This window comes from Parus major, chromosome Z (assembly GCF_001522545.3).
Source record: "Parus major isolate Abel chromosome Z, Parus_major1.1, whole genome shotgun sequence".
NCBI lineage: Eukaryota > Metazoa > Chordata > Aves > Passeriformes > Paridae > Parus > Parus major.
The window spans coordinates 53,850,220-53,864,334 of NC_031799.1; the positions used below are offsets into that span (position 1 = coordinate 53,850,220).

At 38.3% G+C, this 14,115-nt stretch overlaps 1 protein-coding gene across 8 annotated transcripts in view; it reads left to right on the top strand.

Moving 5' to 3' along the window:
* The window catches only part of DMXL1 (Dmx like 1), a 78,903-nt gene extending 69,246 nt beyond the window's left edge, over nt 1-9,657 (top strand). For 6 of the 8 annotated variants that reach the window (XM_015653055.3, XM_015653049.2, XM_033511349.1 and 3 more), the window contains 8 exons: nt 1,568-1,618; nt 1,896-1,956; nt 2,427-2,554; nt 2,725-2,817; nt 3,286-3,377; nt 4,265-4,317; nt 5,371-5,588; nt 5,983-9,657. In XM_015653055.3, the coding sequence (XP_015508541.1) occupies nt 1,568-1,618; nt 1,896-1,956; nt 2,427-2,554; nt 2,725-2,817; nt 3,286-3,377; nt 4,265-4,317; nt 5,371-5,588; nt 5,983-6,207 (921 nt within the window). In that variant the 3' untranslated portion in view covers nt 6,208-9,657. Of the gene's footprint in view, nt 1-1,567; nt 1,619-1,895; nt 1,957-2,426; nt 2,555-2,724; nt 2,818-3,285; nt 3,378-3,735; nt 3,846-4,264; nt 4,318-5,370; nt 5,589-5,982 lie in introns of those variants that run through there. The other 2 variants (XR_004495535.1, XM_015653050.2) reach the window with 2 other exon arrangements.
* The last annotated feature ends 4,458 nt before the right edge of the window (nt 9,658-14,115 follow it).

The following is a 14,115-nucleotide window of genomic DNA, read 5'->3' on the forward strand; positions in this document are numbered from 1 at the left end:
AAACTCAATACAGCCCTTCATTTTAGTGAAGAAATAGAGTGAACATGAACTATTGTTCTTCCATTTACATATAGAAGATAAGTTGTGATTTTAGAGAGCAAAGTATTGCAATTATTAAGTACACATACCAATCTGTAGATGTTTGAAGAATATAATTCTCTGTTGTCCTGAATTCTAAGATGTACATACAGTTTTACTAAACCATTTGGCTTTTCCTTGACATTTAAAGTACTTGGAGAAGAAGAAAGTGAAATACATATTTCAAGATCATATTTTTTATCTTTAGAAAGTATTTTGGAATGAACTTGAATAACTGAGGGGCATAAGGCTTTCTCTTCAACAGTGATAAAACTGTGAGAATTGAAACATCTAAATCTTCTTCCAAAATGTAATTAAGAGGATTGCAGTTATTCCATGAATCCAGACTCAGGGAAATTTTTACAAGAAAGTAAATTATTTCCCTTCCAAGTACTTTTCTTTATTTTTGTTTGCAAACTGATAATTTAGAGGGTATTTCTTTTTAACTCTACCAATCACATTTAGGAATATGAAGCATATGAAAATTTGTAATTCCTGCCTTCTTCCAGCTGACACCCTGATATAATTGGAGGCCAGGGGAGAATAGCATAGTTGAAATACCTTGTCACTATCTACTGCCCCAGGAAAAATCAGTGTTAAAATACTATACCAAAATCACAGCAGTTAAAAGTCACAGTTGGATTCAATGATCTTTAAGGTCTTTTCCCACCTAAATATTTCTCTGAAAGTAGTTCAGTGCCAGCTCGCTGTTGGTGTGTGGTAAGTGATAAGCTGCTGTGTTTAAAATGAGTGCCCTGGTAACAAAATTTCGTATGTGTTCACGTTTGAAGTTAACATTTGCCACAAATATATATTTTGCCCTTCTCAAATGTGGAGGTAAATAATACATGCATGAGCAAACCAAATCAAATGATTCTCTGAGGAAAGGCAGTCCTCAAAGAAGTCAGATATTTTTGAAAGCTATTGCAGAATAAAAGAATGAAAACTTACCTTTAACATACATTAGTAGGAAAAAAAAAAAAGGGGAAGAGACAACACAGGCACAGATGTATTTACTTGACAAAAAAAATCTTTACTTTTTTTTTTTTTTTTCTTTTGTGTGTTGAGCCTATCATTTAAATTGATGGGGTTTAAATGTAATTGTCTAATGCCTCCAGTCCTCTTTGCACATTGAATTCTTCCCAGTAGGAATTAATAAAATACGAAAAAACAAAAATCTGGATGATAACACCTAACTTAAAGCAAATTTTGGAATTTAGGAACAAACATGTAACTGAAAATTCACTGGACCTGTATTTGCAAAATTTTAAATACATTTGAATTATTATTTATTTATTTGTTCTATACCAGTTACACAGTATATTGCTTATTCTGGATGGTCACAAATAACCACTTTTCTGTCAATGGCAATAAGTTAACTAAACTTGAAAATAGATATATTCCTTCCTATTTTTTACTTCTGTTAAAGTTTGTTTACCTCTTTCTTTACATGCTTCTGCCTTTCTCTTGCTTATCTTACAATATTCAGGAATATTCCAATAAATTTAATGGAATCAGAAAGGAATTGGCAAGAAAAGAGGTAAGACTGCAGTCTAAGGAGTGTTTATATTTGGATCCATACATTTCTGAAGCAAAAGTTTAATATTTATCTGGATGTGTAAAGCTGCAAAAGTGTTAACATCAACACTAGTCTTGGAAGACACTGACTTCTATCTGAATCTCTAAACCCAGTACTTGTTTTCGTAGGAATTTTGATAGGAAACAACTCTGTGCAATGGCTAATTGTTCTCTAATTTGATAACTTTTTGTTCATTAATACTGTTTAATTTTTTCTTTTTTTTTTGTATGTTGAACAGATGCTCAAGAAAGCTATTAATAATGTCAGAAGAATGGCTTCTCATCCAACACTGCCATATTGTGAGTTCAACTTCTTTTAAAAAAAGAGAAAAATTATCTAAAGATTATATATTTCTTGCCTGTTTCTCAGTGCATTGCTATTTTGTACTATATTACATGTTTTGAAACCTCTTTATAAGCCATACTTACTGAAACAATTTTTAATTTAAAAAAAATATTGAGGTATGTAGAATAGCTTTTAGAAACAGCAAAATGTACTGTTTCTTTCCTATTCGTGACTAGGATGAAACATAGTAGGAAAAATGTTATTATCTCCAACTAAATAGCTTCATACTTCATGAGCATCTAAATACAATTTTTAATCAAATAAGGAGTAACACAACTTTTGAGTTGCAGCAGTCCTGCTCCTACACCAAGACAGACACCATGGCATAATTTTGGCACTACTTATTTTGAGATAGTGTGAGTTTTCTTGAAATCACAAAAGCTACAACTCTTGTGAAAGGTCATGTAAATATTTCCTGTTGCAGACCTGACAGGTGCTCAGGATGGAAGTGTAAGAATGTTTGAATGGGGCCACGCCCAGCAAATCACTTGTTTTCGGTCTGGTGGCAACTCAAGGGTGACTCGAATGCGATTCAATTACCAAGGAAATAAGGTAACTGACAAAAAGCTTCTGTAAGCTTTTTCTTCTCTTCTCCCCTCCCCCGATATAATTGTAAATTAGCAGAAACATGCTGCTAAATTAAAGTATTTTCTCAAAATCGTAGATATTTTCTGTGCAATACATACATATATATTTGCTATTCACTGTGTATTTTCTTTCAGTTTGGAATTGTTGATGCTGATGGATATATAAGTTTATATCAAACAAACTGGAAATGTTGTCCACTTACAGGAACTTCACCTAAGCCATATTTGGTAAGCTGAAAACTAAATTTGTTTCCATAAACTTGTGTTGTGTTCCCTTACTACTTTCTCCCTTCACTATAGCTAGGAGAGGGAAAGGATTGTGCTGATAACCAGTACTAATCAAGATTAAGTTTTGTATTGCACCCATCCTGTGGTCTGTATGACAGGTTCTTGCACTCTTTTCATACTTACTAAGTGGAGAGTGGAAAATGTAACATGATATCTGAAATAACTTTAGTGTTCTTTGAGACTTGTCAGTAATTGTCCTTTGTCAATTAACGGACAGTTTTGCAGGGCTACAGAGTGTATTTCCATGAAAAATTTAGAGTCTTACAAGATATACCAAGAACTTTGTTTCCTATGTTCTTTAAATTTCTTATGGAACGAACACCTTTCCTTCTCAAGGAAGTTTAGTATTGCCTGCTTGCACAAAATAGATTCCTTTTCAATTAATAATTTCTAACTGCAATTTTTCAGACGTGGCAGTGTCATAACAAAACAGCCAATGACTTTGTTTTCATCAGTTCATCATCTTTGATCGCTACAGCAGGATTTTCTTCTGACAACAGGTATGATCTGTTGTGATAAGGCATAAAAGTGAAGTGGTGCCATTTCTTTCTCTCCTTTCCCCCATTTTGTTTTTTTTTTTTGAATCTTCTTAAGCAGTTTAAGTGTACTTCTGCTTGATTTATTTCTTGGTGGGAGGGGGAGAGAAGCAATGTTTGCAGCTAAATTAATGTGCCTATTAATGGGGGTTTCATAGGGAAGCAAATATCCTGCTCATGTTCCATATGAGGAGGAGAAGTAGAAAGGGAAGTACTGAGTGCCTCTGACAGGAATCCAGTGAGAGGTGTGTGGGAACGGTTTAAAGCTCTGCCAGGGGAGGTCTGGCATGAGACTGGACATCAAAAAATGTTTTGTTCCCAGAGACACTTCCTTGAGGCAGTCCCCAAAGCCTCTCAGAGTTTGAGGCATTTGGACAATGCCCTTGATGATGATGACATGCTTTAACTTCTGGTCAGTCCTGAAGGTGTCAGGTGGGTGGATTATATGATCCTTCCAGCTGAACTATCTGTTGTGTTCGATGGACATGCATCTGTCATAAATTATTTTTATAGTTCAAGAGAGTCTGCATAGCTCCTCATTTCTCATTTGTTTTCATAAGTATCAAAAATATCAAAACCTGCTAACATTCCTGTGAATTAAACTAAAAAAGATTGTTAACATAAATGCTTTATGGAAATAGCCAGTTGTAGAATGATTGTGTAGCAGGCATGTTCTTGCAGCAGATGATAAACTATGGAAGTAATTTGGGGGCTGCTCAGAAGTCATCATTGAAATTCTGTTGGCATTACTTTATGCCTGAAACAAGCTTTCTAAGGTACAGGTGACTTTTCAAGTGTTCAAAATATCTTCGAACATCTAATGCTGAATTAAGATGTATTTTTTTCTACAGAAATATTTGCCTTTGGGATACTCTGGTTTCTCCCACAAACAGCTTGGTGCATGGTAAGTAGAATACAACAAGCAAAACGTTTGACCACAGTACAAAAAAGTACTGTGGGAAGTAATTTTAACATTGGCAGTAAAATGTCTTTCACTGTTCTGAGTGCACCAGTGGGAGTATAAAACCAGATTCTTAAAGAATTACTTGGTGTTCTATATACATGATTGGTTTCATGGACATGAGCACCTTCCTTTGCATGCCTTCTGTCCTTACACCACAAATGCAAGCCAGACATTTCTGTTCTTTTTTTAAAAGGTTCTGGGCAGGTCTTATTTTAGAGCAGTTGCTCTTCTAAGTAGGATTTTGTGGGTGTAATAAATATTTCACTGGGTTTCATTAGATTTATTACTAAATACTTTGTTGCAAGTAATATAACAAATGCATTTCAATATCTGAAATATATATGGAATTGAGATCAGAGAGTTGTGAACTCCTTGTTCTTAAAGTATGTGAATGCTTAGGTGTATGTGAGAAACATATGGAATTTTTAAATGTAAATTCATAGGCCCTTTGAACTACAAGTACAATGTACCAAGCTGTATTCTGATAACTGTAATTTGCATTCACTTTTTCCATTCATTTAGGGGAGTAGACATATCCAAATAAATGTGAGAAGAAGCAAATTAGCAGTAAAATGACTAGTGGAAACTTGCAAGATATTTATGCAAGTAATTTGGGAAGAATTTCTGATGGACATTATATGATCTAAAATAACAAGTTATATTACTTAAAATAACAAGTCTGTTATTTTCATAGCAGATTATTAAAATAATCTGTTTCTGGTCAAGGATTTATGGATAGTGATTATACATGCATAGAGAAAAAGATAAAAGTTTTTGTTAATACAGATTTTAATTGCTTAATTTGAGAATACTGCAGCTTCAGAACGTCTGATGGGAACCTGGGTTTGTAGGTACTTCATTAAGTGGGCTGTTTGTGATCAACTGGATTACAGTATCAAAGTCACTGTTGGTACTGTCTTGAACTGTTAGAGGTTGACAGAAAATGCAAGTTAGGACAGTGTTTTATTTAAATTACTTTGCTTTGGCTTTCAGCTTTTATCTGTCATGATAGTGGAGCAACTGTGCTAGCATATGCTCCAAAACACCAGCTGTTGATATCTGGAGGCAGAAAAGGCTTTACCTGTGTAATTGATCTTCGCCTAAAGCAGCAGCAGCAGTTACTCCAGAGTCATGATTCTCCAGTCAAAGCAATTGCTGTTGATCCTACAGAAGAGTATTTTGTCACAGGATCTGCTGAAGGCAACATAAAGGTATTAATGAGGGGGAAGGAGCAGAGGTGCTGTGTACATTCAGAAAGAATCGTGCACAGGTGTGGAATAATCAGATGTTATATGTACTTCATTTGTTCTCAACTCTGACTTTCACATTTACTAATTTAATTATGAAATGATAGTCTTAACCTCTTTTTAATGCAGTCCTCCTTTTAATTCGTGATATCTTGAGTGTCTCTATATTGCCTATTACAGAAAATGAGTACTAGTATTCCATGAAAGTGTCATTACAGATTGCTATGTATTCTTTTGCAGTTAGTGTCAGAAAAGTAAATGCAGAATGTAGTGCAATTCTTCCATGATTCACTGGTGGTGATTTTTAAGATCATGGTAATTATCCTTGTAACAGATAGATGTTTTGATACTTTTCCAGGTATGGAGTCTGTCTACATTTAATCTTCTTCACACTTTTATCAACGAGCATGCTCGACAGTCTCTCTTCAGAAACATTGGGACAGGAGTCATGCAAATTGAAACAGGACCAGCAAATCACATATTCTCCTGTGGTGCTGATGGAACAGTAAAGATGAGAATCTTGCCTGACAGATTCAGCCCTTTAAGGGATGTGTTAAAAAATGATGTGAAGTTTATGATCTAATGTTTTTCTCAGAATAATGAATAACATTCCCCTTCTGTCATCCTTGAAAATATTTTCCCTAGTTGGGAGCTAACCAACGAAACACATGCACAATGATAGCTTGCGACAAAAAGATGTTTTGGGGATCTTTCTTTCTCTCCTTCTGCACCCAGTCCCCTATTTATTAATTACCTGGAGCTTGTAGTCCCTGATGCACTAATGCCTTAATCAAAAAGTCCTTCTGATTTTGATCATTACCTAAAATAAAAGCTAAATATGACTCCAAATTACATAGTTATAATTTATAAAGATGTTACTGGAGAGGTTTACTCTTCCTTTTGAGGTAGTTACACTCTCACCTGGAGTGTACCATCTGGGCATGACCTCTGCTTCTATTCAACACCTTGCCACCTTGTAAAAAACCACGTATGATGGAAACCTTAAGAAATGTTTTTTTCACTGTGGCAACCATAACTGTCTCTCTTCTCAATTTGTTTAGTCAGATGACAATAAAAAATTTATACCTATATAGAGAAGAGAAACTAAGTCTCCAGCAGTGAATACTCCTGGTCATGCAGACATTCATATAATGAGCCACTTTCTCTCTCCATTCCTGAAATCCAGGCTGTTTACCTCTCTAACTTGCCTAATCTCCTTCCTCTCATCTAGAGTATAAGAAATGGAAGGATGTTCTGTGACTTGTCTTCTGTTCTATAGTCTGAATCACTGCCATCAGGATGGCAGGCTGACCTTTTAAAAATAAATATATTTTTAACCCTGAACACTCCCTTTACAAAAATAAAATGTAAATATGAATGGATATCTTCCTAGTAAAATAGTCAAGATTATGTGTGAAGCCTTAGACTTGATAAAAAGATACAGGAAGATACTGCTTTAGGATATGGCACTAGAATTTCTTCAAAGACTAATTATTTAGATGTCTGTAGAGGAAATAAAAGAAAAACACAACCTAATTTATTTTTACTTCTTTTTTTCTAGTAAGACTTTTATTTAGCCCAAAGATAGTCCATTCTTAGCACTTACTTTCTTGTTTGTCTGTTTTTCCTCTGTACTTCAAAAAAGGAAAAAGTAGTTCAACTTCTACACTGTCAGTCTTTCTTTCTTGATATTTATGTTTACATCTGGTGTCAGATGAAAGAAAACAAACTGAGAAGGATAGATGTAGAGGGTTTTTTTTGCCAAAATATTAAATTTCATAACTTAAAATGTTCGACCAAATTATTAATGCACAAGGCCTTTACTTTTTTTTTTCTTCAGTCAGCTAAACTGTTTCTGTATGTATTTTGGTTTACTTTTCCTTACTTGAGAGCCTGAAAAAGGTTTAATTTGTAAATTAGATGTGAGGCTGGATTACTTGAATGCCAACGGTGTACTTTTTGCTAAAAGATATTTTGTGAAATATAGCACCAAGATATTAACTGTAAAATAAACTTGTCAAATTAGGAACTATGGGGATAAATACAGCATAGCAGAAATGAAGGGCTTGTATAATGAACTATGTAACATTCTCAGGATGCTTTTATCTTAAGAATATAAAGTTGTTTAAAAAGATTTTGTAAAATGTATTAAGGTCATTTTAAATGTATGTTTCGCAAGTTGCAGTGCAAACACTATGAAGGTTTTTATGCACATAACCTGAATTTTCAAATTGTGCAATAAAAAGAATGTGAATGTTTTGCCATGAAGAAACATGTGACAGCATTTCAAACTGGTACAGCTGTTCAGATATTCAATTTTAATTGTTCTTCCTTACCACTTAGAGATTGAAATTGAACATGATTTCAAAACAGTTTAAGTACAGTGATGGACCAGAAAAGTGACTAAAAGTGACACCACCTTACAAAACAGACCTGCCCAATGAGTATGAGTTATCTGCTCAGTGGCTGAGTTTCTAATACTCTTTGTTCTTATGGAAGAAGGGGAAGAGTGGTGTAAACACACTCCTTCAGAATCAGCTGAAACTGTTACTTTGTAGCTGCTTTATATACATGCATCAGTTTTATACACCCACTGAACTAACAAAGTTACATGTGCAAAAATCATGGCAGTATTATATAATTATGTCCTTGATGTTTTGTCCTTAAATATTTATATATCTCATTAGCTTTAATACTTCAAGCTCAAATCTGTTGTACTGGCAATCACAAAAAGCTGTCTTACCATCTGCAAACTGAGCAGATTTGAAATGCAATTTGCCAAGACATACAATGTTGTAATTTTTCTGAGTAAAGCTGCACTTTGAGAAATCCTGGCAAACCTATGCTTACACCAGAAAAGTACTGACCTTGACCAGGCATTTTCAATAATGTTTATAGTTACCATAAGCTAGTCTCGAAACTAAATTATGTAAAATCACAATGTATTTGCCACACCTTTATAATCTTTCCAATAAATCCTGCAGAAACTCAACCTTCTAGAGTTCCATGTTGCTGCTATTTCATTTACAAATCAGTTGTTCACTTGCATATTGTTCATTGATGTTTAACTATTGTAAGACAAATTATCAGTAGCTTCCTTGTAATGTTGGAGTAAAAATGAGTGAAAATCTGTTGTATATGAAACTTTTAAAGGGACACTCTCAACTTTGAATCTAGTTGTTAGAGAAGAACTGAACTCAGAACCCTCTGGCTGTTGCCCTTCCACTGACTTTTGTCCTCCAGCAATTAATGCTTTTTCCTTGTTGCTATGCAAGTTACTCAGACTTAAGGGTACTAGTGCCTACAGAGGTTCCCATGCTTAAAGTAGCCATGTGCACAAATAGAACATAAAATTTGCTTTTACCAGTGCTTAATCAGTAATACCTTATTGTCCAGACAAAGCAATTTAGGTTGTAGTTGATAATGTCCCTTTTAAATATCATAGACTGGGAGCTGTGACTTGTGTTTGCCTGTGTAGCAATACATAATGCTGTCAGAGTGTGTCATTCTTGTGTTACTAACTGATTCCATTACCTCAGGCACATCATCCAAGTTCTTCATGATTACTTCAGCAACTTGTGCAAGTTAAAACTCTGGCCATCTGGGTACTTAAACTGGCTTGCAGTGTGACTTTACGCAGAAAATTCTCAGCTGACATCTGATGTTGCAGGATGTTGATGGAGAAAGGTGGAATAGATGCAGATTTTGTACCGCGCCAAGGTGGTGCAGGGTGAGGTTGTACATGTTCTACTGCATTTTAGGAACCTCAGAACCAGTTGCAGGAAATAAACTATGGAGATATCCTACCCTAGGTACCCCCTTCCTATTAAGAGCACCCAGTGTTAGATTAGATGCAATAGTTATGAAAAAAGGAACAGTGATTAAGGGGAAATAACCTTGGAGATGATATATTCTCCAAGGTAATTATTTTCAAATGTTTATTTTTACTAAAAAATAGCAAAACCATCGCTAATGGCAGGTTCAGCACACTGATCAAACTACTTTCTATAAAATAAAGATATTGATTTACCAAGTTTCTTAGTGTTTCTTATTCCTCCCATTTCTAGCTCTAAAATATGTATGATTTTGATTTTTTTTTTTTTAAATGCCTTATCGACTCACACTTTACCTTTCCTTGTTTTAACTCTTTTTTTTGGTGTTTGGGAGGGGGATTGGGTACTGGGTTTTTGTTTGGTTTTTGTTTGTTTGTTTATGTATAAGTAACAGAACTGAGTAAAACAAAATAATTTTGCGGTGTAATGAGGCTGATGTAGTAATGGCACAAGTTGTTAAGTTGTTGTCTGCCACTTTTTAAAGCCCTTTTTCCATTTCATTTAAGCTTGAAAACCTGTGATGGTCTTGAGGGGTTGCCACCTCTAGCAGAGGTACAAATATAAATGCACCTATTATGATCTGATTAATGAGAGATGCCCAAATTTATGAGCAAATGAGATGAAACAATAGCGACTGTTTTGTAGATTTTGCTGTGTAGAGGAAAGAGAGAGAGTGCCACCAGAGGACAGTCTCCACCCATGGATCCAGTGGTGTCCTGTTGGTCCTTTTTCACCCTGGGCCTCTCAGTGGTGGGGTGGAGTGACCTGATTCATTCTTCTTTTGGTAAGTTCTGTGCAAAAAGGGGTGCTGGAGGCACAAGATCAGCCACTATGAAATTTCTTCTCAATGCATTTTAGCAAACAAAGGAATCCATGCTAATTGGCTACAAGTTACATAGTTCTCTAGTGTGTATTCTGTCTTCCACTATTCTATTGCTTCCTGTGCTAATTAGCTTTCTCTTTTTTTGAGTCAGTGGGTTTGTTTATCCAACAAGGAGGGCTGTGAGCTGGTGGTTGCCATCTCCCCCTGCCGGCGTTACCTTTTATCAAGTCAGATGATTGTAGCACGGTTGCTGAATTGTGTCTTCTGTATCTTGGGGTTCTGCCTAATGTTTTTGTAGCCTATGAAGTTGGCATTTTTTGTATCCACTATAAAGAAGGTACATCCTTCTTTCCGAGCTTTGTTAACCTTCCCCTCGGTCATGGAGCAGTATGGCCTTTTTACAGCCCGGGTTCCTGGTGTCCACAGGGGGAGCTCTGGAGTTTGTTGGTGTTGCAAAGGCCGTCTGTCCCATGACTCGGGATGTTCTTTCCTCGGCGATAGGTGTGTGAGCTGCTGCTTTTCACACAGTCTGTCCCAGCGGGGATGTACGGACCGGGTTCTGCTAACCAGATCTTGCACCTTCCTGGCACACATTCCTCTCCTCTCTGGCTTTTAACAGTGTTTAAGACTTATTCCTTAACTCAGTCCTAGCAGCCCCTTCGCGCGTCACACAGCGGGCATCTCGTCAGGCTCGCAGCAAGCTGCTGCCAAAATTTAAACTACCTCTGCAGAGAGCTCAGTAGATACAAACTACCGTACCTGGGGCTCGATAGCTGCCGCCGGTGCGAGAGGCGGCGCGGGGGTCGAGCGGGCCGGGCGGCCCCGCCCCGGCCCGGGGCGAGCGCAGGGCAGGGCGGGCTGCGGGCCCCGCCCGGTGCCGGCGGGGAGCCGCGAGTTGCCGCCGCCGCCGCCGCGCCCGCTCCGCTGGCCCCGCCGCTGCCGCCGCCCCGCGCACACACAGTGAGTGCCGCCGCTGTGCTCCGCGCCGAGGGGCCGCAGCCCCGTCCTCGTCCCCATCCCTGTCCCTATCCCTCTCCCCGTCCCCATCCCCGTCCCCTCTTGGCCCCGCTGCTCCAGGCAGCCCCGGCCCCTGTCCTGGCCCCGAGGCCGAGAGCTGCGGGCGGGCTGGGGCCCGGCGGCGCCCCCGGCAGCAAGGCGGGGCTCAGCCCGGGGGGCGAAGTGCGGCTCCGGGCCTGGGGCCGGGTCGCTGCCGCCTCCTGCGGCTCCCGGCGCCGCGCTCCAGGCGGGATGTGTCCGGAACCACGCGGGGAGAGTTTCCTCACCGCCGATGTGTTTGGGTGAAGGCTGCTCTGCTCTGGTCTCCTCTGCTTGGGGACACCGAACCCCCTCCGCGCCTCCTGGGCTAGCTTTTCGCTGTTTTTCCAGAAATGATGCTGTTTTCAGCCGGAGTGAGCCGTCCCCCGCGTCCGGGTGTGCTGGGGCGAGCGCGGGACTGACCCGTGTCTCTTGAAGCTGCAAGCGAGGTGATGCAGCTGAGGTCTGCGCGGTGGTGGTAAAAGACAAACTTTTCTGAGACGTACCAGTTTGGCTTTGAAATGCTACTAGCAAAAGTCCTGAAGTTCCGCCGGTAGAATTAGTGGTACCTTATTTACGTACTGGTAATTAAATAAGAGAGATCGCAGTTCAGTGTGGGCTTTTCCTCTTTAGAAATCTGAATGGTCTGACCTTCCACACCTCTTTGTGTCTCTAGAGGTAGATGTTCGCAGTCTTACCTGACCGCGGGTAAAGCAAAACACGGTGCAGGTGATGCTTCCCTCTCCCTGCACATATCTTGTTTCAGTTACCTCTCCTTTGCAAATTCTTTGTGTAACTGGTCAGTGAAACCACTCGCGTTACAACGTGCCTGGTCAAAAATTCTCTCACCAGTCGTTTTCACACTCGCTGGCTGGGTTGACTGCCGCCCACTCTGTTTATCATTTGTAAGCTCTAAATAGGAAATTTGCTTTGAAAGAGCGTCAACAGTGGAGCTAAGGAAAAAAAAAAAAAAATCCGTAGGGGAGGAGTGTTGCGATGGAAAGAGGTCCGAGACTGCGTATTTGGAAGACTTTGTGAATTTGGAACATGCTTAGAAGTAGGAAAAAGGAACTGAAATGTTCTAGTACGTTTACGTTTAGTGCTATAACTAAACGTTCTAGTACATTTAGTGTCTCTCCTTCACCTGAAAGCAAATTTCACCTGGAACACTATTGAAATAGAATTTATGGTGCAGATCTTTGCATGAGCACAAATATACTGCAGCTTGAAATGGAAGTTGCTCGCTGTTTGACCTGACAACAGGAAGTTGCTCATTTCCGTTAAATAGTAACTAGCCTAATCTGACTAAACCTAGATTTCCGTGTGCTCCATGGCTTAATTTATCTGTTTTGAGTTTTCTTTAAATAGTTGCTGCTAGGTAAAGAATAATACTTGCTGCTTGAAAAGGCTGAGTGGATAATCAAATCTCAACCTTCATCAGCTTCATATTTTTGTACAAGGCAAAGTCCTTCAACTGATGGACAGTAAAATGCCTAATTAGCATTAAAGCACATGATGCATCCTTACAGCTTAGCTTTATACAAAACTAATACTGAAACACTAGAAGAGTAATTTATGGTATGTAAACAGTGGCTGGTTTGAGATAAGTTACATCTTAGGATGAGCTTTCTTCCAAGTTGCAGATGTTTGTTCTTGAGTTTTCCACAGATTAGAGGTTTTGGGCTAGAATTCACTTTTATGTCTTGTTAATCCTCGTGCATGAGCAATACAAAGATGAAAAGGAAGAAAAGTTGCCAAACGGTATTTGTCAGATACCATTGTATATCTCCTTTAAAATTACCTACTTAATCTAAAAGGTTGGTAGTACCTTTCCATGTTTTCTTTCTGTATTACATTCTAGCAGCTTTAACCACTTTCTTGGTAAATTTGGTTACAGCTTCTTACATCCCTAAGGCAAACCATAAAGCAAACAGATGGTACTTTGCTTCTTTTCCTTTTGTCTTTCTTTTCCTACCACCTTTGTAGGTAGGTTTCTTGTAATTTTTTGTATTTTCCCTATATTAGACAGATCATTTAAACTACTTTCATCTTTTCCCACTGACGAATTTCGTACATGGTGTCTGTCACATTTTGTGAATCAGATTGATCTGATGAACAAAACAAAATTTTACTGAAAATAAAGTATATAGGAAGAATTTTCTCGTAGGGAAACTATTCTTTGTACACAATCTACCTTGAAAAAGTGTCAAGACAAATTTCAGTAATGTGCAGCTCAACTTGACAGATTCTAGTGCTCTCATTTTTGGTTTGGAGTATCAGTACACAAATGGTGGTGCTCCAAGAGCTATGATTTAATGTCAGAGTAACTTGGGGACTTTTTGGGGCTGGTCTGGGCGGTGTTTTATGTCCCTCTACAAACAGCCACAAGCAGCCATTTGTGATAAAAATGTTTACAACATTCTTCAATTGTAATGTAGTGCAAATTCTCTTTATTTTATACTGGGTTTACAATCACTGAAAGTGAGTGGAGTTTGAAATTACGAGGTGTTTTTTTCCTCTTAGGCCTCCAAAGTCATGGGATCACAAGACCCAGAGTAAATGTTATGTGTGTTCAAGTGAAAGTTAAGATGGCATTTTTCAATTAAGCAAGTGAACAACAGGTTTCTCACAACAGTTTTACATTCTCTTCCGCAAGTAATGTTTTGCTCAAACCAGAATTTCCTTTTCTAACCTAGAGACTGACCTCACCCCTACTGAAAAGTGAGCTCTGTTCTCTTAGACTGAGGTGTGTAATTTGCAGAGCAGCGGTAGCACCTGGCTATTTCCTAAGCATCTCTAT